General features: G+C 41.9%; 1 protein-coding gene across 1 annotated transcript in view; it reads right to left on the bottom strand.

The window, feature by feature from the left end:
- The window catches only part of insrb (insulin receptor b), a 76,554-nt gene that overhangs the window by 33,010 nt on the left and 18,948 nt on the right, over positions 1-24,596 (bottom strand). The window contains exon 2 of the mRNA XM_019256835.2: positions 21,982-22,530. Coding sequence (XP_019112380.1) covers positions 21,982-22,530 — 549 coding nt within the window. The remainder of the gene's footprint in view (positions 1-21,981; positions 22,531-24,596) is intronic.

The following is a 24,596-nucleotide window of genomic DNA, read 5'->3' as shown; positions in this document are numbered from 1 at the left end:
CATTCAAGAGCAACTGACAGTGTGAGGGGGAAAAAAAAAAGAGCTTCAAAGTGTTTGAATATTAAGAAAACAAAAATGATTTTCTAAAAACAGGCGCCAAAAGAAATCTAATTAAGTCAGAGGTTTCTGATTCGAAGCCGTCGATCTTATTTTTGTTCTGAGTCACCGAGTTAAGAGCACAAGGTTTTTCAAAATGTGGCCAGATGTCATTTAAAGTGCCCTCGCTGCTCTTTGTATCAGACAAATCTGAGCACTCCCGTCCCGCCTGTCTCCTCCCTCCATTCACGTCCAACAAGGCCTCGGGAAGGCTATTTATTCTGGTAGGAAGGAGGGAAACTCTCCATCATTACTAAGAGAAACGGGCTTGTCACAAAAGGGTCACATACACACATTCTCTCCTCTTGTATGGAAAACACGCCAAAATTACACTGCACACAGATCACATGTTTCAGACACGTGAAATTCTAGTATCTTTCTTTTGTTCTGAGACGTGCGATCCTCCCTTCCTACCCCTCGACCTCTGACCCCAAGCCTGGAGAACAACATTACAGTTGGCAGCCCTGAATCAAACTCCAGGAATTGTTATTACCTGCTTGCATATCATGAGGGTAAATGTCAGACACACAATGTCCTCAAGGAGTTGAAAGGAACTTGTTCGACAAGTTGCACTGTTGAATACATTACCGAGCCAGTGGTCACGAAACGTTACCGAGGTTATAAAATCTAAAACATGGTGGTTATAATATCTTTGCCCACAGAAACAGAGTTATGGAACTGTGGTTATCAGTTCACAGTCATCCCTCATAACCTTGCTTGTTGAGTTGTTGAGGCCTCGGTTTGACCTCACTGAGAGCCATCTTTCCATCAGCAAAGTGTGCGGCCAAGGAAAACAGATGAGAAGAGCGGCCAGGGGTCTCCTGGGCCAGTGTGCAAGGACTGGTTATGAAGAGTGTTAGTCATAAGCAAAACAGTGTAAACTCAGATTCAGGCTCAAATGCGCCAAAGGAATTTGGGGGAAATTGGAAGATCTCTTTGCTTCTGTTTGCCCTACTTTTTAGTCATGAGTCTATCTGATCACATCCCCTGCTCCTTTTGTCCTTAACTGGAAATGCTGTGTGATGTTGGTGGGAAAAACTGAGAGCTGGAACCAACACAGGGTTCTGCTGGTCTTAAGGAGAACAGGTCTACAACTCTATGGATCAAAAAAAACAAACATGAGATGTTCTTCATAAAAGGTATCATAATGTTTTATTACGTCACTGTTCCTATTGTGTGGTTATTTATAAATGACAGACCGTATACCAGGATATGTCCTGAAGTGCTTAAGTGTCCAAAGTCACAAAATAAACAATTTTGATCAACAGCAAACACAATATGGTGTGGATAGCTCAGGAGCTGCATGAACGCCTTCAATCAAATTCTAATTCAAGCCCATTTGACAGCCGCTGACATAATTCAATCAATCATCCTATCCCATTTATTCTGGTAACAAGGTGTGTATCGGGTGCTCAAAAACATTGGCTACCGTGAGGGACAGGACTGATATGTCTGCTGGTTAGGATGATGGCTCGCTGTCTGCCTGCCAGTCCACCCCTTAAACATGCCCCTGTTGTAATGCTAATGCAGTGTGCACCGTACTAAAACCTCCCCTAATTAAAATCTTAGTTCCAATAACTGCCAGACAAAAAGAGATTTGCCATAAGCACACACTATTAACTGCCGAGCAAAGAATGAAGGGAGATTATGTGCGCGTGTCCCTGAGTGTGCATTCACATGCCAGTGACGAGTCTTCTATACGGGATGCTTGGACAATTGCAAGTCACAACAAACAACAGCGAGCATACACAGGCGTAACAACATCTATAGCGAGCTTGTATGGGGAGTAAACGGATACGTCCATAATGCAGGCTATGGTCAATGCAGCATGTAAAAACAGAGTGTGATATGCAACCGAATGCATCACTACAGATGCACGAGTAAGGTGAGCGGAGAGGAAGGGGGCCAGACAGAATGGTGAAGCTCGAGGGGAGGGAAGTAGCTGAAAGGGAGAGCCGGAGAAAAGCTTTGATGCGAAGCATGATACATAAAGGACAGAGAAACAGTGGAGGGTGCAGCCACGTGGCCGCTGCGAGGGAAACAATTAGCCAAATAACGCAACCAAACAGCGTGGATTCAACAGTCCAGGGTAAAGAGCTCTCCATTTCTGTCCTCCTATCCTCGACTCACTCAGTCTGATCAGTTCGCTTTGACAAACACCCCTCCCCCAGGCTTGTTTTTCTCTCCTGGTACAGGAATTCGTGGGGCGTCTCCTCAAAAACAAGATTAAACGGTGGACACATCAGTTACCTAAGGAGGGCCATTAAGGATACGAGATATGAGAGTTACGATTGACGTTTTCTATCACCATAAAAATATATTCCACAACATACTTATATATATTTAACAGCTACTTTTAAATATATAGTGTATATTAATCATCTTTGATTATTTTTTCACAAAGATGTACAACTGAAAAACTGTGAAACACAATCTTCTCAGGACTTCCAGGTTTGATTTCCTTATTAGCGCATAAAACCACATGAGAAAATACAATACAATACAAAACATAAGAGACCAGGTATACAAATAAAACCAGACATTTTGATACCAAACACAAATTTTATGCACTGCTTGAACTGAAAAGATCGACTCGCACTCAAGAGAAATACGGCTATATCTTAGTAGCTTTAATTCCATGAGTGCCAACCTCAGTTTCTCACATCTCTGTCTTTCATTGCAAGTTTCTGTCTGCAAAGCCGCCTGCAAAGTGTGAGACTGTGAGTAAGAAGGAGGAGCTGCATTTCCACTGTAAGGCCCAGAGGAGGAGAAAAGAGCTTCTGCACATGCAGAACGTTTTATTATATTGTACCTTGGATGGAGCAAAAGCTACTGAGGCTGTTTGCAGACTGCCAAAGTACTGCAGTGATGGAACTGATATACAGGTGCGACTTGATCGACACCATCCAGAGCTATAACATCACTTAATAAATTCAAAATAGCACTCCTGATATAAAAGTATAGAAAATTTCTGCTGATTACAGTTTCTAAAGGATAACATGCTCTTTTCAGACAATATGCAGCTCTACTCAAAACATGTTTGCCTCTTACAAATCAAACAACAGTGTGCGTTGTGTTCAAACTATTTCCAAGGATTCAGATATATCAAATTCAAACCACAAAATCTCCTCTGCTGGGATATAATGAAACGGTTCTGCATGACTTTACTGAACGCAAACTTATAACAATGAGTCGTCACTTTGGGTGATTTGTAGCTATAATTGACTTGATCCTCTATCCTTGTGTGTCCAGTCGGAATTTGATAACACCATGAAAGGCAAATACACAAAAAAGATCGATAGCGCAACAAGTTTGGGAGTGCACGTTCTCGTGTTTGATATCTACTTACACCCATTACGCTTCAAGCAGCGGACACTGTGGTTTTTTCTCGGAACATTCACAAACTATTACTGCTGCGGCTCGAGCATAATGTGGGCATTAGAGGGAGAAAGTAGAGAGAAGCTGGGTCCTCAGCCAGCCTCAAGTACACGGCGTCCCCTTTAGGGGCCTGGATGAAAAAACAGCAGGGTGACTGCTGGTAAAGAGCCAACCATAAAAGAGTACCTGTTAGTAGCATGTTGCCATATGTGTGCATGTGTGAGTATGCATATATGCACATACATAATACATGTACACATGGCATAGGACAAAAGAATAAGGAACACAACACACACATTAAAAGAGGGAAAAGGGTGTCAGGGGACTGAAGAGGCCCTGCTTATCCTTGGGAGCGCAGGTGTTGTCAGCAGAGGCCCCCCTCTATGAGGCAGGCAGGCTGGCTGAGTGAGTGGGTGGGTGGGTGGCACACAAAGAGAAAAGCTTTCCACTGAAACACAGCAGCTGGAGGTAAACAGAGGGAAACTGACAGACTACCTGCGCCTCCTGGAAAGCTTTACCCCTGTTTCTGCTAATAAAAGAAATAATAGATAAATAATAAAGAAATAAATATCAAAAGACAACTTGAACAAACCTAATTTTCCTAAAATTCAACACCACAATTTTAAAACGTTGATTTTCTGTCTCTCTGACCACTGTACGTCTGTTTAAAACCCTGTGATGCTCACAAACCTACATTCAACATCTCGTCAACAAAACATCCTGGGAGAAACCTGTGTTTACTCTTGGCGTGACGGGGTCGATAAAGAATATCTGACTGAGGTAGACCACCCAGAAGGTGTTTAGAAGGTACATGTATGTGTAATATAACACATATTAAAAGTTATTGATTTACACATATCCAGCAAACAATAAAAAGACAGAAGAATTTTATCTCCTGAAGCTGCCAAGGCTAACATAATCAACGCAGCTCAGAAAAGAAGACGCTGCCCACAGCTTAGCTGGCTGTCATTGTAACCCTCGAAATTTCTCGGACATGGCTTTGTGACGTCACGGCCACAACACTGTACTGGTCCGTTTTATTTTGAAATTTGAATTTTCTATTCAATTTTTGTTTGTGACTTCCGCCTAGTTTGATCTGGTCTGTGTTGCTTGACACGGCTGGCTATGGCATCAGTCAAAAATAGACTAGCTGTGTATTCTCTGTGCAGCAGAGAGTCACTTCTGTAGAGCTTCTGGTGGAATCACAATCATTGTCTGGAACAGACCTGATCAGCTCCAGCAACTGCAGCACAGCCAGAATGTATCACAGCTTAAGTTGTGGTGCAGATCTGTGTGTGTGTGTGTGGGGGGTATAAAAACACTCATGTGTGATGAGTAGGAAGCCGTTTGTGGAACAGTGGCATTTAAATACTTGCATAGTCGCACAGAAAAAGGTGGGTTCCTGTATATCTCACATATGCTTAGTGATGAGATTAATGAGAAAACCTGATGAAGCAGGGATGTGAAATGCGTCGATCCTTGTATTGTTTTTACTTGCTGAAATCGCTCAATAACAAACAAGCCAGAACAAACTGCTCAATGACTTTTTAAGTATGCAGCAAACCCAAGTTTCTGGGGTTAGCTTCTAAATATGATACGTACTTCAACACCACAACACCACTGTATAACAGATGTGATTCTCTGCCACAGAACATTGGACAGGCAGAGGTAAACAACCGCATGTGTGTGTATGTGTGTGTGTGTGTGTGTGTGTGTGTGTCTTTGTAATAAGATTTTAAAAAGTAGAATGAGGGCTAAATTAAATCAGCACAGAAGGGAGAGTCTGGGCGGTCAGGGGTACAAGCGGGTAACAAGAGCCAGTAAACCGGTATTGATGATTGATGCCATCAGCGGCTATAGCTAGAATAAGGAAGTGTTCATAGAGGGACCTGTTGACAGAGAGGGGTGTACAGCAAATATTATTGCTATGTTCACAACGGAGGGAATCAAACTGCTACTTCATTTTAATCACATCACATTCGATCAGCTATTTTCACTGCATTTGGTCTTGGACATGAAGATTATCATGAGCTGGGACTACTTAAATTAATCACCTATAGGGTTGCAAAAGGGTGGAAAATTTCTAGTAAATTTTCAGTAATTTTCCATGGGAAGCTAAGCTTGGGAATTTTGGAAATATTCCAAATCGGAGACTTACCATGGGAATCATGGAAATTTATGGGAATTATTAGAAATTGAGAGTAAGTTAGCATCATGATAAGACAGCCTCATAAATGGCATAGCTATAGCTTATTTAACATCTAACTTATCAGCCAGCTATCTACTGTATGAATACATTTTTATAATTCCCAAGGAAAGTTTCCAACTTTGAAAATTCCTAGAATTTTGCAACCCTAATCACCTATACTGTAACGTTTGTGAAGTGATTGGTAATCATCCCTGAAGAAGTGAACATAGGAAATTGGTGACCTTGGTGAATGGACTACCTTTACCCGTGGTTAACATATTCTGGATTGATCAATGCAGAGATTCATTGAATCATTACCATCCCCTATAAAAAGAACTAAACAGGATTGTTCCTTCTCTGTAAGTCACTTTGGATTACAGCGTCTGAGAAATGACTAAATGTAAAATGGTAACAAACATAAAATTTAAGCAAGTGTGACAAATATTATGTTGGGAGGGGGACAGTGGGGTAATACGGTCATCCAATCACATAGCGAACAGTGCCCAGTGCCATGCATCACCACAGCTATTTTTCTGCAGTCCTGAAAAGTACTATTGGCACATCTATCTCTGTCAGTGGCACGCATGAGACGGAGAGACCGGAGCATCTGTCTCAATCTACACGTACACATACTGTCCACAGTATGGAGTTATGGAGCGCCAGACAGTCCCTCCTACAGACATACGTCCCATCAAAAAGAACTGGGAGCCGAGTTTGTCATCCAAGCTGTTCTCTGTATCCAGTCCTCCATCACTGCTATCCAATCCTCCGAGGGGTCACACACAGAGAGGCAATCATGGACACACACAAACACACAAGCGTTGACTCTGAACTGCTTTAAGTGAAGTATTAAGGGACAGGGCGGGTGTTCATGCTTTGATCCAACACTTAATTACTCATCAGTTATGCACAGATCAATCCACTAATTCATTATAGATATATACAATATAAATATTCAACTTTATGGTCATTTACGCTGCCTGAATAAGGGTGTTAAATGTGTTTCTGGAAACATCTTCAAATATAAGAACCACAAAAATGAAATATGTTATATAAAGTAAATTAGCAATTTAGTGTATTTTCTAGACGTTATATTATTATGTTTTGTTTTTTTCGTCATGCTTTCCTGTCCAGCAATGCTGAAACCTCTCTAACATTATAAAGAGCTGGAATTATAATCTTTGCATAGTTTTCACGTGATTTAACAGCAAATATCCGCAACTCCATTTTTTTGGTTGTTGTTGTCGACCTGTCATTGCTCTTCCCTCTTTTAGTTAATGCTGACCTCTCTTACTTGGGCATCTCCCCCCTCTCTGCTAATGTTAAACCCTCCAGCAAGGGTCGCACTTCCACTAATAGGAGCCCCGCCCAGTTCCTCCCTTGGTGTTCCCATTCCTGCTCTGGGAGGAACTGAGGGATAAACACAGAGACACACTAAATAGGACCTGAAGCTGGCCTACCTCCACACACACACACGCACGCGCACACACACACACACTCTCCACTGCTCCCAAACTCCCTTCTACCCACAAGCCCTTGCAACCAATTAGTTTAGTGGAATTGGCCAGAGGGGTGCCCCTCTCCACACACACTCTGCCTGGATTTGTTGAGGCAGGCGGGCAGGAAGAGAGATGGTGGACGATAAGGGGGACATACACCAGCATTCCTCCTGGGGGCTTACATTTTATGTGGGTGACAAGCAAAGCCATTTGTTATCAGATGCATTAGAAAAATCAAGTGTAAAAAAAGTACATCTTGCAACGAAAGAAGGATTCACTTGGGAGTGTTTTTCTTTTTTTCCTCTTGGTTTCTTATTTCAGAAGCAGCCACACCGAGAGCGAAAGGCTGTTCCAAAATGGTGGTTTGTGTACTGGGTTAGTTGGCTAGAGGCCTGCGGATGGACTGGTGGTGTTGTCGTGTGTCGCCTAATGTCCCCTGCTTCTCCCTTCGTGATTGATATGAATTACACTGGGTCACATGCTCACTTGATCACACACCAGAAATATTGCGGGTCGGGTTGATCTCATTAACCTAAATTCTGAATTGTGTGAGCCAGATGTTGGTACAGTACACACAAGCGAGCTAAAAAAGGAAAACTGACAAGCACATGACAGCAAAATTCCTCAGAAAAAGAAAAACAAAAACTCATTCCACTCTATCTATGTCAAGATACAAATCGCACTAGGAGTAGTCAGATGATATATGGGTGTACACAGAGCGCGCACGAGAACACAGGTGCACCGCAGTTCATCCAAAACATCAGCAAAACATAGCTGCGAGCGTCATCTATGTCATGTGTATGTGAGAGTGTGTAGAACAGACAGCAGAGTGCAGTGTGTCTGGCTGACAGGCTGCGAGCGGAGCACCAGAGCAGAACCTTATTTAGCTGCAACAATGCCATCACAAGGCCCAGAGCAGGAGACACTGGAGAGAGGAGGCAACAGCCAAGGCATGTTAAATATTAGCTGGGCTGGACATCATTCTGCCTGGTGATACAAACACATGCGTTGTAAGAGTCTTGCTCACTAGCTCATAGTCTATATTAAGGACAAGCTATGGGTGCTACTCAGTGTCATCTTCGATATATATAAGGAAGCACAAATAATACAAGTTTAGAGTGTAGTTTCTTCAGATTGACAGGGCCTGCAGAGACCCAGAGGAAAAAAAATACAAAACTATTATAATTTATCTGCCTATATCACGACTCGACTGCACCCCATGAGAAGTTTATCTCGAGGCTTTGTCTGCATAAAATGTGATTTAGCTTTTTTTTTTCTACATGGATCGATCTGATTTTACATGTATCCTAATTTTATTTAATCCTACTTTAGTCTATATATTAAACATAAGCTAAAGTGTGTGAGGGTATGTATTAACTTGATTACTTCACATTAAGAATTGTTGCATTTCTTTGTCTGATATGATACTGAACAGAATATCTTTTTCAACCTTTGGTGGATGAAACAACACATTTGTTAAGAGTAAATTCCCTTTGTCCTGACATTTCATAGAGCAAACGATCAACTGATTAATCAAGAATGTGCGGACTATTACAAAACGAAAAGTGTTGCTGAGTGTGAGAGTCGCTCCGAGCGTCACGCTGCTCATTCACACACATACACAAGAAGACACAAACACAGCAGCAGCACGCAGTAACACACACACGGTCTTTGAAGCCAAAACTGTGCAGGAGAGAAAACAGAGGAAAGGAAGAGTTACAGTCACAAATTACAGATGAAAACTGTGTCTTATACAACCCACCACCCCCCAAAAAAACCTGACATTCACACTTCTGCCAAAAAAAACAGAAGCTGTGGACAAACATGTTATGACCAATCACGCGGGGAGTAACTCAGGCTCGCACCAATCACAGGCACACACACTGCCAGGGCGGCCATCTTTAGTAACAGGAGCCAGGGCTGACAAGTTTGGTCTATCATTTTGAGGCCCAGAAATTCCTGCATGTCTGCATACCACAGTGTGCAAGGGGAAGAAAGAGCGGGAGAGAGAGAGAGAGAGAGAGAGAGAGAGAGAGAGAGAGACAGAGCACAAAGCAAAAGGAACAGAGGGACAGAAAGGAAAAAAGGAGAAGGGAGGGAGCGCAGAGGGAGGATCTTTCACATAAGGTGGAGCGACAGAAGCGGGGGAGAAGAAATGGAGAGAGAAAAAGAAAGAGCCCTTCTCCTCTTCTCTTCTTTCATCGTGCCGTTTTAGCTGCGTTTGTGTTTTTCTGCTCGACACCAGACGACCGGACATCCCAACTGTATTGGTAAAGTTATTACTCACGAGGGGGGGGGCAGCGGGGTCCATCAAAGTGCAGCGAGGAGAGGAAAGGAGATGAAACTGCAGGGAATGCTTTCTATGAGCTGCAGCAGCTTTGTCCCGCGCTACAAAAGTCTGTTCGATAAAGATAACATACAACGGCCGTGGAACAGAGGCAGCGGCCTTTTTTTTTTTTACTGCGGCCTTATAACTCTGTCACCACACCGCTATCATCAAGGGACGCATTTAGGCAAAAAGGGGAAAGATTATCAGAGCATTTTTATATCTGTCTTTGCAAATATATATTACCACTCAAGCTATCGGGAGGAGAGTGCCTAATGTTTTTACAACATCACTTTTATACGACAGGATTGTTCCGGCAGCAGCATCAGCAGCAGGAGTGAGGCCAGACATTCGGCTGGATGGAATAATAGATTCATATTCAGGAAAAGGAAGTAACCTTTTGTTTTAATGATAATCAAACGGGAGATATGGCTTTATTTCATTTTATAGAGAAAACCTCGAACATTCATAACATCATCCTATGGCCGCTGCTGAGACTACAATGTTCCTATCTTCACATCCTGTGTTTCAACATGTGACACACAAACATAAGCGCACAGATGGCACCAAGATTTATCTGGTTATCCTCCATTTAAGTTCATCCATACGTGAATGTCACACTTTTTTTTTTTGCTTTCGCATAAACACTACACAGCTCTTCTACCTGCTCCCTGGGTAAACAATGCTACAAGTCTCAATACAAACGCTACAACAAGTAGTACAAGGTGCGGGTCAGAGAAAAGTACCTGTTTTGCAAATTGGAGCTATGCCAGCCTGTGTACTGATGCCAACAGTGTAGGGGTGACACACAGCCAGCCACTGAGCCATTCAGCATAACACAGAGACTCAGACAGAACCATAACAAAACGCTTCATGACACCGTTTCCTTACTAGATGCGGTACTAGTTTTCTTTATGAGATATCTTACGACAGCGTTTAATGTCAAAGCTCGCTCCAGGTGCTCCAGCTGGGGAGACATCAAAGAGACAAAAAAAATATATATATATGTTGACACTCATCAAAACTTTATTACAGAGATGTGAGCAGCTAGTCAGACTTCAGACTCCATGTGTATCCCTGCTGCTAGACTAAAAAACTATGCACACACACACACACACACACACACACACACACACACACCTGTCCATGTTCCACAATGGCATTTCCTGTCTTTTTGAGCTGTGTGTGTTGCAAATGGCCCACTGGTTTCTGACCCCCCAAGCATCTACATGCTCACCCCTAGGTCAAACCAGGGTCAGATTCTCCCAATAATGCTCTTCCGCATCTGTCCAGCCCACCACCCCACCTCGCCCCCCGAGCCTAGTGTCACAAGTATCACCTTAAATAGACAGAGCGTCTCTTGACTGCACCATTACAGCCTGTGCAGGAGTGCTGGTCACCATCAAAGTGCCTGTTAACTGAGAATTATGCTCCTTTTCTAGACATTTGACACGTTCCGGGTAAGGCTGGGCTCCGTGTTTAATGGTTCAAGGAAAAGATCCATTTCTTGAAAGCTAAGGACATGACATTCAGTGAAGTGGGTCTGGTCAGAACTACGTGGAAAGAGTTGGGTTTGGAAGCAACTTCAAGGATGAGGAGGTCATATGAGGACAAACAAGTTCGGGTTCAGGAAAAGCAAGTTTAGAAACACAAAGATGATTTCCAAGACGGACTTTTGAGAGCCTCCTTCAGTACATGTGTGTGTGCATGTTTTTGAGATTTAACAACTGTTTTGACTGTTCTTGCTCGCCCAAACCGGAATGCGCACAGGGTCAAACCAGTAAGAAATAATAGCTGGAAAGAAGAAGAAGAATTTTTCAAGTATTCAACTCCACAACCCACATGCCGCCACGAATACATTCTCAACCTGTGGGAAACACTGCTTTCCCAAGAAGGTGATGTAACGACAAAATTCTTGAGAAAAACATTTCAAGCATTCGAGTCGAGCCATTGTACCACCTCAAAGCCATTATATTCACGGTATTTACCGGAGCATAAGCATCACATATTCCAAATACAGTACATACTAGAAGCCGTGCTTACAGACTACGTTAAGCCTCTAACACGTGCTTCTGAGATCACGTATGCATGAACATACATCCTTGCTCCGCTGTTGCAGCAGTGCTGTGTCCTACACAGTGACTTAATGATGTACAGGTAGGGACTGACTTACAAAACATTGCTTTATTTTGGGCACATGTATGTATGTTTATAGAAGGAATGTTACAATAAACACTATAATAAACACTTCATTTTATGATTTCCTTTACTCATAAACATTTGAAAGACTTCATGTGTATTCCGAAATAAGAGCAGCGCGTAAAGTTTCACAATACACTGTATTATATCGTATAAAACTGTGCATATGTACATGTAAGTGCTACAACAGTCACTTTATTATGAGGAGATTTTGTGGATAAGCTGAAAAACCCTCCGCGATAACATGACATTGGCATCGGCACTATTGTTCTTCAAATCTTTAGCATTATTCTTGCACCTACTCCTACCTACTCTGCCCTACAGAAATCATTCAGTTATCATAACATTCAGCTCATTTAGCACATGATGGCTATTATTTTACTGATTCGTAACATCCATACTTTTTAAAATATTCAACTCTTTCCACGTTAAAATTTTACATCAAAATGAATGGCACAGACTTCAACACGTTCAACTTCTACATACTTTCAGCTACAGACTTCATTTAAACTTTAAACTCTACACAAGACTTTGTACTTTTAAACTTGTATTCAACTGTTTAAATTTTTTTACAGTTTACAGTTGTTTTTTGTTTACAGTTTTCATCTCGTTTTACAATTTTGCATCAGGCATTTCAGCAGAACAAATCCACACCACATTTTCTGCAGGAAATGCAGTTTTCTAGTTATTACCATGCTACTGTACTTCTAGCCCTGTTTTGTAGGACTGAAAAATAGGGACACCATCTGTGATGAATCTGTTAGTTTGGTGCTTTATCTACACTTGTGATCTTTTGGATACTCCAGGAAGTGTGTACACAATTAAAGTTTCACAACAGTTTAGCACTGTGCACATCTTGTGTTTGGTTGGCCACGTTAGGACTCCTTGTATGACCATGTTGGCGCAATACCAGGACATGGGGGGCTACTGTTGATCAGACTGTGTCCTCACTACCAAGTATACGTGTGTGTGTGTGTGTGTGTTTTTGTGTGTGTGAGGGGTTGATGTCAGAACTGGAAGCAGGGAGTCATCTGATCTGTCCAAACACCTGAAAACAATCCCCTTCCCGCGACCAGATGGAGGGTCGTGTTATTTTCCTCCCTCACACACAAACACTTTATGCAATCCTTACGGCTCACCTCATGTCTCAGCTGCACGTATAGCAATATCTGACAAACAGGCTCACAACCCGGGGGTCTGTATTCGCCGGAGGCTTGTGAGATGATTAATGAAATAAACATTTGCAGCACCGTCAGAGCTTGGCATTTCTGTTAAAGGGGTTGCGGATCTCGAGAGCTGTGATCCATTCATCTAACTTTTCTTTCCTTTCACTTCGCTCTCACATGTAAATAATACCCCCCTCCGCCCCGCTCTCATCGCCCGCCAGCCTTCCCCCCAGGGCCCAGTTGTACAGCTCGGCAGTAGGAAGTGCTTCGGACAAAGGCAGGAAGTAATGAGGAAGTCCTTTCAGACAGCTCGGGTTGTAACAACCGCTCGCCTGCCAACATGCTCCACAGCTCACACACGAATTCTCACAGAAAAACATCAAACCATTCGTGCACAGAGGGAGTCAAACAATCACCCTCATTGGTGAGGTACTGTTTCAGTCTCCTTCTCAATATCTACTTGTCCTAATTTAACAAAAATAAAATATGCATTTTTTTCTTGACACTTAAAAAAACAACAACACAGTGCAGCACAGTAGCCATACGTCTTGTGGCAGCATGCTGGTATCCTCAAAAGCCCCCCCATCTTCTCCACACTACAGGCTACTTGCATCTCTACTAACAGCCAATCGTCTGTTAGAATAGTAGGCAACAGTGTCAGTGTGCTCCACTTAGCCTTGTGTGTACGTTTTTGCTCCACTTGGCTCTCTGTGCAAGTGTGTATCTGTTGTGCATGTGTACCATTACACTCGCATGTGCGTGTGTGTGCGCGTGTGTGTGTGTGTGTGTGTAGAGAAGGATGTGGGAGTGTCAGTCCATTGATGAGCTGGAGGAGAGAGAGGAGAGAGAGTTTTCCAGGTCCCCTGGGGCGCTCGGCTAGCACTGCCTGCCTGCTACTGCACTCATTGCACAAATGGAGCGGGTAGAGGGAAACACACACACACACACACACACACACACACACGAACAGAAACACACACACACACACACACATAGACATACACATATACATGCATAACTGATGCCAGCTTATCAAAGTTAATTTGGATTTGTTAACAAGAATGCAAGCCGCCAAGAAGGAAAACACAAGAGCACAATTACTAACTCTCCCTCTCCATCTGTCTGTTTCCACCCTTCCTCCCCTCTCTTTCAGTTTTTATACTCTTCCTCTCACTCCTTGTCCCTTATAAGATATTCATGGTAATTCAAACACCAGTGAGTGTCTGTGTGTGTCTGTCTGTTGGTGTAAGGCAAGCCACCACGGAAAAGCTTTAACTATCACAAATGGATAGCATCAAAGAGGAGCTTGCATGTGTCTATGGCAATAAATGAGAGAGTGATGAGAACGTGTGCGCAGCTCTCTCTTCGGTGCCTAAGAGTGTATCACTATCAGGATCACATCACTTGCAATTCACTTTACTCGGAAACTGGACCAGATTAGGTAATTGGAAACAATTCAAATACTATCATTCGAGTGTTTGCTCTCTGTTTGAATGAACAGAAGGAAGACAAAGGGCTTGTGTTTGTTTCACTTTAGAAGAGAAGAATTTCCTGAAATGTGCTGCAAAAATCAGGAGTTTTGACTAACTGTAATTAATAACCGGGGTCAGAACATCTAGAAAAACAACTGAATCAATTTAATGTACTGCTAATATCAATGGTAATGTGGATGAATGTGTTAATGTGTCCTGCACGCAAATCTCTGACTGTATATCCCTAAAATAGATAAATGCTCACACTTTACTATGCTATATACACAGCACATGGTCAGTACTTTGTTTTCCTTTTACTGTGCCCAAGTTATTAAGTTGACTGTAAAACAAGCTCCCACTTCCAGGCAGCTAAGTTAATTCCAGTGTGGGGAGAAGACCGCAAAGGATAGCGTTTCTAACTCGCGTCCCCCTCTCACTGGAAAAGCATCTGGGTCAAAGTTGAAGTGACCACGGGGCTCCACACTGAGATTATTTAAATTTCATTTTCTGACAATGTTTATACATGGTGAGACAAATATAAACATGCCCTTTGGGCATATATTTTGAGTGTATTTATGCATTTTCTTCTCGTATTCCTCGTATACCACTCACAACTATTGATCCCCAAAAAGCAAACACAAGGGTGAGACAGGTGATTGGCATGTGGTGGGCGCGCAGGAAAAACAACAAGCTTTCTCCTCTTGATGGAGGCTTGAGAGCAGTGAATAATATTAAGAGCAAAGGCTGCTGCTTCACACATCAAGTTCAATACAGATCTCTCTATAATACGCAGATTATACTTAGAGATATTAGTTGTTGTTGTTTTTACTGGCCAGCACTTTATTTGCTCTGTGTTATGGCCGCATATAGTTCTGGTTTGGTGTCATTGTCTTAAACATTGTTAGAATTATGGCGTAATTTTAAAACAGCAGCAGGTGTGGATCAATAATGCTTTTATAGTATCAAATGATCTGTCTGTAGCCAAAATCTGGCATTATTACGGTTAGATTATTTAATTTAGGCAATATTTAAGTAAGTGTGTACAAAAATGTAACCATTGAAATATTTAGCTTCTTTTATTAAATGAACTACTTAACAGTAAGATATTATTAATACGCAAGTAAGTATTAGTATAATCCCAAAACAAATAATTCAATAAAGTTATTAGAGAAATTTGGTACTTTTTGGTCATTTCCTTTTGCCCTGAAGTAATGCAGAAGTAGTAGTTTTTGATAAGCCATAACTTTTACATACAGTAGTGCCCAAAATGAACAAAGATCCTTGGAAAATCATACAGTGTTAACGCTCCTGCACCATCAGGCAGTCTTGTCCCTTTGTGTTTATGTTCTTGTGTCGCTGAGCACTAAATGGCTAATTAAGAACAGCAGCTTTAGGAAAATGCTTTCATTTACTTTTCATTAAAAACAACTGCAGCGAGAAAACCAAAGACAGAGAGAAGAGAGGACTCGAGATCGAGAGAGAAGCGAGTCTGGAAGCAGCCCGAGAGGAGAGGAGACACTTTTACACCCCAATTAAGAGGCTGGTCTAGCTGAGTGTTTTTGTTTGGTTGTGGGCGCAGGCCAACAGCACGCTTCATTGCACGCCTCCATCCTTAATACTGTCATTTTCTTTCTCTCTTTAGCCTCCTCTAGCCTGGCCACTTGCCAATCTGGCAAAAGTGTGTGTGTGTGTGTGTGTGTGTGTGTGTGTGTGTGTGTGTGTGTGTGTGTGTGTGTGTGTACCTGGGAGTCACACTTGAATCGCCCCGCCATGTTTGTTTTGCTCTGTTTATTTTGCTTTGCCCAACCCCTTCTCTTTCCCTCCTGGCCTCCTCATCTGGCCCACATCTTATCCACACTGACTGTCCAGTTTTATTTGATAGCATAATGAATAAAACACTAATGGAAATGTCATTGATGACAGTTTCAGTTACCACGGCAACCATGAATCTGAGCCGAGTATTAATCGGTTATCATTACCTGACTGAAACAACACTGTGACACAAATTAATGGCAACATACGTAGATGTTAAAGGAATAATTCAATATTAAAAGAAATGTGTGTATTTACTTTGCTGCTCAGAGTTAGATCACTCTTGTATCTGTACATTAAATATGAAGCTACAGTGAGTAAAAATTAAGCCTAAATTAGCATTAAAACTGAAGGCAGAGGTAAGCGCATATCTAAAAAATGAAGCAGGTTATATGGGACATTATTTCTTGGCCAGGACCAGCGAGTTCCTCGAGTCTTTAGAGAATTTTAAAGACCAACTTTGCTCCCATTTTGAGCGATGCCAAAAAAATATGTCCTGGACTGACCCCCAGCAAAAAAAAACAAAAAAAACGCACACACCAGAACTACTAGAACAAAGATGCCGATTTGATTTGGCTAACTCAGCCTCAACAGAAATTAAGAATATATTTTTCTTGCTTCTAGTGTAGGGAGTATTTTTTTTACATGACCTGCGCCTACATTTTATTTCCGTGCAATTAAAGTTTCAGTTGCTGGGAGCTCCAGAGAATCATTACATACTGTAAACACTGTAAAGTTTCATTTTCTATTCTCCTCACGCTCTCCTTCTCTTGCTCAACCTCTCCTGTACTCTTGGCCTCTGTTTTTACAAAAGCGTGGAGGTTAGTTAAACGTCCATATATCAAAATAAAATTCCCATCCTCAGCAAAGCAGGGCAGTGTCCGACCTGCGTTCAACTCCGGTCAGTGGGAGGGTCACAATGCCATGTCGAATGACGCACATTGACCCATTTAGATCACCACCAGCCCAGCTTTAACCTGTGTGACTGTGACTGTCCCAGAGTGTTACGTGTAATGGACGAGAGGGCATTTTCCCTCTGTGGCTTTTGTCACTGGGGAGGTGAAGCTGTGACTGTGACTGTGACTGTGTGTGTGTGTGTGTGTGTGTGTGTGTGTGTGTGCACCTCAAAACAATTGCAGCAAAAAACAAAGCACGTAGGCGCAGTTGAAGTGAACTCTGACCTGAAAAGCTTTCTCTCCTCTTGCTCGTGTGTGTATGTTTTTGTGTGCACGAGTTGTGCAAGCACAGTGTTCGCCTGGTGTCTGTGGGGCTGAACACAGTGTGCCAGGCCTCAGCAACAGATAGAGCCTTATCTAAACAGGAGATCCACTGTTTGCTCCCAGTCCCTCTTTCTCTCATCTGTGAATATTACCCTTACTTCCTTTCTCTCTGTACTTTTCTCTCTTTACCACTCATTTGTAAATCTACCCCTCGGTTTTGTGTGCTTGCTTTCCAACTGGCAATCTGCCTTCGCATGTGTCTACTATCCATCTGTCTCTCATCTGTAAATACAGCTTTGTCTCATCTATAAACTCAGCTTTCACACATCCATCTATCATTCTCCTAAATTCAACTGACTCTCTTAAAAAAAACAGTTTTATTTTAACGTCATTTAAAATATCTCACCGACAAAAATCTGCTACGTTTAACTCGAAACAACAGAAAGAAGACAGAAAGGAACTCCTTACAGTTGCATTAATTTCAGAGACCAAACCATCTAATATTTATTTATATATATTATAATATTTATTGCATTTTTATATATTGTATTTATCCTGGATGCATCAAACATGTGGTTGCAAATGTTGCAAAAAATATCCATGCCTACATATCTGTCTGTCTCACTTACAGCAGGTGCCACTGATCCTTGAACTGATCTCAGACCTGACAACCTCTCTCCTCTAGAACCGTTTTTGGCTCTGTTCTTTATCTTGTCAACCTGATATTTCTACACCGGTATCAAACATGTTTCATATTTATGATGCCTGACTGAGAAATCGTTTTTGTTTTTTGTTTTTTTCATTTTCTGTTTTCCCCTGGAGGATCAGTGTGCAGGTTGAGCTGCAGAATGGCACGTGTAAGACTGAAAGAATCCAACGTATTAAGGCTTTAGAACGATTTGATTCTTTGGAGAAAATATCTGTCATAAACCACTATTATGCCTTGTTCTACAGCACAACACAACGCCACACTTGAAATACGCTGTTGCACTACTGTTGTCCAGAGGAAAGAGCAAGCAACCGCCAACGTTCAATCAGGCAACAAAGCCACAGTGACTGGTGACAGCTTGTAAAAGCTGAGAAAACTGCAGCCTGAGTGCACTCGGCAAAACTTACTACTGGACTGACCTCCGCATCCGAACAGCTACCTGCACAAAGTTGTAAATATACAGGAGGCACATACACACCGAAAGCTTATGTGCGTCAGTTACACACACATACAAAACAGAGTACTGGGCAATGAATGTCAGATTTCATACACTTTCCAGCCTGTTTGGATTGCCAACAAGTTACTTAAGAGCCCTGCACAGTTAAACATGACATGTCTTGGTTCACACACACACACTCGCAGTGGTTTTCCTTCTTGTAAGGAACATGTGTAAGATCAGAGGAATGCAGGCTCTCCCTTGGCTCTTACCTAAGGCAACTGGAACCCTGTAAAAACACAACAAAAACAACCCCACAGTTTCCACTCACACATAAACTTTAATGCCCCATCTAATGTTCCTCCGCCCTGCACCCAAACCCCTTTGGTGGACACCCGCACATGTGTGCATGTGTGCATCTAACTTTGTAAACTGTGAGTTTTCATTCACAGAAGCTCTAATTAAAGATCCTACAGTTTCCTCACACCACCACCCAGCATGTGTTTCACTGCATTTTACTGCAAAAGCACTCAAGGGAAACACAACATTTCTCTCTCTTGAGGTTCACATCTCACATAGGTCGACCCGAGGGGCTGAAACATGACTCATGTGACACTGTTACACCTGCATAACAATAAGCTGCATAAAAGCAACATTAAAAACACAAAACTCACTGCTAATATTACCGTTATCATTTCTGCTACAGTCATTTTTATTTATATATGTATATTATTTTAAACTAGAACAGTGCTGATTTGAGAAAAGCACCAGGTCAGCTTAAAGTCTGGCTGCCGTAGGATAAAAACATGTCTGTGGCAATGCAGAGCTGTAGCTCTTGCCTCCAGAGGGGAAAGGCACTTAAGTGCACGTATATATCAAAACGCACACAAACACTCGCAAACATTTACAGTCAGTGTACACATATCATCCCTATGTGTAGCCCACATCTGCACACGCACACAGCCATTGCATCATGTTCTAGAAATGGCTCTTGCTTTGACACACAGCTCTTGACTAAACTGGTAAACCTGTCACGTGACAAAGAGCACAGCGTCATGCCTGCTCCCCTGGCCTATCCGAAGCAAAGGATACATAAACGCACATGCACACAGGTTGTTTGATATACTGTCCACCCTCTTCTGTTTGTCAGCTTACATTTTTTTAAAATGCTCAAGTTAGGAGTAAAAGTTCAAAGTTCAGACAGTGAATATGAAAATGAAAAAAGGTAAAAAGGTGTGTAACTAACGGTGTAGCAAAATTACTACCACCTGTGAATTATACATATTGCTTCAGCTAATGTATAATTTGTCATGACCAACAATATTTTGTACAAACACCTCTGTCTACATACTGCAATCATGTTAGATCTACTTATAACCAACCTACAGAGACATTTGGACTTCTATGTTTATTTATTTATTTTTTATTAGTATTTTTGAGCCATAGATTTTGTTTTGTTTTTTATTGTATTTTTTGGCCTTTATGCCTTTTTTATCGCTAGGACAGCCGAAGATAGACAGGAAAGGAGCAGAGAGAGGGGAATGACACGCAGCAAAGGCTGTCCGATGTGGGACTCGAACCGGAGCCGGCTGCAGCGAGGACTATAGCCTCTACACACGGGACGGCCGCGTTAACCACTAGGCTACCGACCGCCCGAGCCATAGATGTTTGATAAATAGCTTATTCTTAGGTTTTTATGTCTCACTTGACTGATACTGCGTTTGTGGCAATGCCAATATCAGGGCTATACTGGCTGATATTCTGTGTCCGGTGTTTCACACTGTGGAGAGGCCCAAGTGCTCGTCCACATCTTTGTCATCAGCACCAAGCACATTGCTGACGCTGTGCAGTTTAAAAATAAGCTTTATGTCCAAAATGACAGCAGTATACTGAAACAGTAAACTTCACTTAATCATTGTAAATAATTATACATTAAAAAAAAAAACACAAAGAGAATATAATCTAAATTCATCTTTTTCTTTATTATCTGTGATAGACCAATATCGGCTGACAAAATCATCCATGTATCGGTCGGGCTCTAATAGATGCAAGGCCGTGTTTACACAAATATCAGTGACAACAGCTTTTCATTTCATTTGCCTTAAGGCGTTTAAAGCTGAATTTTGAGGTCTTAATTGTGTCATCAGATCCTCATTAGAAGTCTGAAAGTTTTCCAACACCTGGAGCTCTGGGAAACACAATCTTCAAGTCCCACGGCTCCTCCCCTGTAATACTAAAAATGATTGTTTTAACCTAACCATTAAAACAAACTGAATGCTGTTCACCTTGTCTAAGCCCAAACTCTAAAGCCAATGTGTGTTTGCGTGTGTGTGTGTGTAGAGACGGAGACCGAGACACAAAGAAAGCCATTTCCTGTTTTACTTTCCCGACAGTGAGACCTGGCAGAAAATCGAGGAGCCAACGTTATATGCGGGCTGCGACTCTCAATGTTAAAGTATAAACATGGCCGAGGTCGTTATGCTTTGAACGCTAGCCTTTTCTGTCAGACGCAGAGACAGAAGAGAAAAAACAACACAAGCTATAATCGCCTTCAAAAAAATAATAAGCATTCTCTCTGTGTGTCTTACAATAGAAGCCATTCTCTGTGTTTATGGTAGGAGAGGAAAGACTGACTGACTGAATGGCCGACGCACTGGCAGCTGCCTGCAGCACCAAGCAAACACACCGTTTTTAGTTTTTTTTTTTACTAAAAAAGGAGAGAAAATCTACACAATTTCTAACAAACACGTGTACTATACTGTTTATTCTTGTCCCTCAACTCTAACCTCTCTTTCTTTCATTGCATTTGTTTTCCCATAATGCCTACCTTGCAGCTTCCCTGACTCAACAATGCAGTTGAGTCATTTCACACATCAAGCCGACCCTGAGCCTATAATTACAGATCACTTGGCCACAATGCTCCAGTCAATGAATGCTAATCATAGGCAGTCCGCGACCCCTGGCTGCTGATATTAGGAGCAACCCTCCGCATCATAGAAATCATTACATAAACCATTTGGAGTGAAAACATCAGTCGTCTCGATTGATTTCTGGGAAGAAGGAGAAAAGGAAAATCTCCAGTGCATATTCTCATTACGTGTCCCAACGGACCACTTTACAACAAGCAGTGTGATGGATTCTGCAAAAGGTGCTACACTATCATGTCTGCACACAACAGCCAGTCAATATGGAGATTTTTTTTCCCCCCCACAGCTCCACACAGAAATGTCAGTCCTTTTGTTAATTTGGTGACTGTCAGGGTGGTTTAAACACCTGCCAGAGAATCGGTATGAAGCAGGGGATTTCAAAGTCTGACAACTGGTGGGGATGTAAACAGGAAGGATAATGTTGCCATGGAGTCAGTTAGTTAGCTGTGGGTTGCGATGTGTCTTTTAATCTATATTTGGCGTACACACAGCTATCACTGGATTACTTTAATACTGAAGAAAACACTGAATACCGATGCACATATACACTTACTTCTCTGGCACTGGTTTTGTGACCAGCACCGTCCCCTGAAGTGTCCGTTGATGGTGTTCTGTGAGCAGATGGTCTGACCTTGGGCCGTGCCGGGACACACATCTCCACACTCTCTGTCATTCTTATTGGCCACGATGTAGTTGTCCTCCACCGAGTCCAGGATCTTGGACCAGTCAAGGGTGGCCAGGTAGCACAGGTCTGGATTCTTCTCGATCCTCACGGCACCCCGGGTGATATTCATGAGACTGTAGAGGCCCACCTCCTTCAGCTGCAGCATCTCATAAAGGACAAGAGCGTAGTTGAAGAAGAGGTTGTTTCCGCGGATCACCGTCAGGTTGGGGAAAAGATCGCTCAGGGTCTCGAGGCCGTAGACCCTGAACAGCAGCACGTAGTCGGTCACCACTCGTAGCTTTGGGTAGCTGAGACCCCGGAAGTCCTCAGTCTTGGTCTTAAACATGAGGAGAATCTTCAGGTGGCCCTCGATGATGGTGCAGTTCTCCAACGACTGGAGGTTGGTCACATTGTTCCGGATGTCCTTACTCTGGCAGACTGGAAGGATAGAAAGGAAGGGAGATGTGAGAAACGTTATTTGTTCAAGTGAATTTATTCGTCACATATAATCATACATACTACTAATAACAGTAAAGTATGTATTTTCATGAGCTTCTTCAAATTATTTAATTAAAGATATCATAGAAGGATAGTAATAAGTATACAAAGCAATAATAATAATAATAATAATAATAATAATAATAATAATAATAAAATGAATCCTAATGAAGCTTGATGAGAATAAAAAAGAACAAAACAGGGCAATCATAAATAGTTAATCAGTTCATAAACAGTTTTGTTGAGACACCCTTTGAGCTTTGCCATGCCTCTCAGGTCTTAATTTGAAAATAATTTACAGTTAAAAGCAGCTTTGCTACAACACTTTAACATTAGACACCTCTCTGCAGAGCACATCCGCAAATGTTTATTTACACTTTATGCTGCCGGTTTCTCATTATTTACACCTGCTAAAACAAATGGGAATTGAATACAACACCTCAACAAAGCTAATGTTCTGTTTTTTGTTGAAAGTGTGTTAATCATGGTCATTTTAGAGGCTGTAGTTTGTCATGCTGTTGACTCTGCCTGACGTGCAATTATTTTTAATTATTTGCAATTTTATTTTTTTATTTTTTTAAATACTGTTTCCATTAATCAATCAATTTCCATTAAATTGTAAGTTTTAAGGGTTTGTTTGGCATTTTCTCTTGAACAATTACATGTTGATTAATATTATTTAACAAACTAGCTTCAATTAGTTCTACAGAAAGCAATGTAGAGGGCACATACACACTTTATGAATGGAGAAACGTGTCCTTCCTTCTAATTAGCATGACTGTGGCTTACAGCAGCCGGCCAAACAAGCAAAAGAGTTGTCTGTGATTTGCAACAGCATTAAAACAACCGGATGTGCACATCAACAGATGCTTCTTTTTCCATTTTAGCCATGAAACCACTAGTGATCTGCATTAAGTAGAGCAGAGCCATTCACGAAGACGCCTCACAAAAGTCCTCTGTACATTCCCGACCCTCTCACACACACTCACACAGACAGAGTCTCTTTCTCTCGTCTCATTGGCTCCAGTATTTCTCCAGAGAGGAAATGATTGTATGGTACTGTCTGATCTGAATGAAGCAGACATGAAGGGGTTAACAGAAATAAGCCTGGAAGCAAAATGTTTATCCATGCTCATTCATACTCTTTAGCTGCTCTCACACACACACATACACACACACTCACACACACACACACACACACACACACACACACACACACACACACACACACACACACACACACACACACACACACACACACAGATCAGAAGAGTGGAGAATTCATTAGGGGACAGTTACTTAAGGAGGTGTACACAGAGAAAAGACAAGCTGCTGTTGCTTGCTACAAATGGTAAGATGCACATTTCCACTGCATTCCTCTGCACATAAAGGACAATTACTATGTAGGCGGGGAGAAGGGCTCATGGTTTAAATTATAAAACATGTTTATCATTTTTCAAAAAAAAAAAAAAAAAGGCTACCAAGCATTACAGTGCATTAATCAGGAGTGAGTCATAGACTAGCTTCAGACTAGACTTACTTTAGTGAAATGGTTTGTAAAAAAGGTCTGAGACGTGTCGTCCTCTCAACTGCAATCAATAATGCAACATAGAAACAGGTAAGAGGACACCTCTTAAACACAGCCCAGATTCATCACCTCAACCATTTTCCTCCAAACGTCCTCTTAGTTTAGATCAGCAACAGAAAAAACGTCAGGAATGATCACAGAGGTGGAATGTTTCTCCACCAGATCGCCCAAAAATATGCGCATGCTTGTCCGTCAACACCCCGTCAAAGCAAACGTTGGCTTATGTGAACAGACTTGCTGCTTTAAGTGGGAAAAAAAATGATTTACTGCTCGACACAGTGACGCTTTGGATGATGTTTGGACAGGTACATTTGCATAAATGCACGCACAAATCCTGCAGTGTCGACATTTACATTCGGTGAACATGCTCATTAAGCACACTGGTAGTGGAGAGACATAATATAATATTAACTTGTTC

Source organism: Larimichthys crocea, chromosome XVII, assembly GCF_000972845.2.
Source record: "Larimichthys crocea isolate SSNF chromosome XVII, L_crocea_2.0, whole genome shotgun sequence".
Classification (NCBI taxonomy): Eukaryota; Metazoa; Chordata; class Actinopteri; family Sciaenidae; genus Larimichthys; species Larimichthys crocea.
The sequence above is the reverse complement of the archived record's forward strand: the minus strand, read 5'-3'. Positions and strand labels throughout refer to the sequence as shown.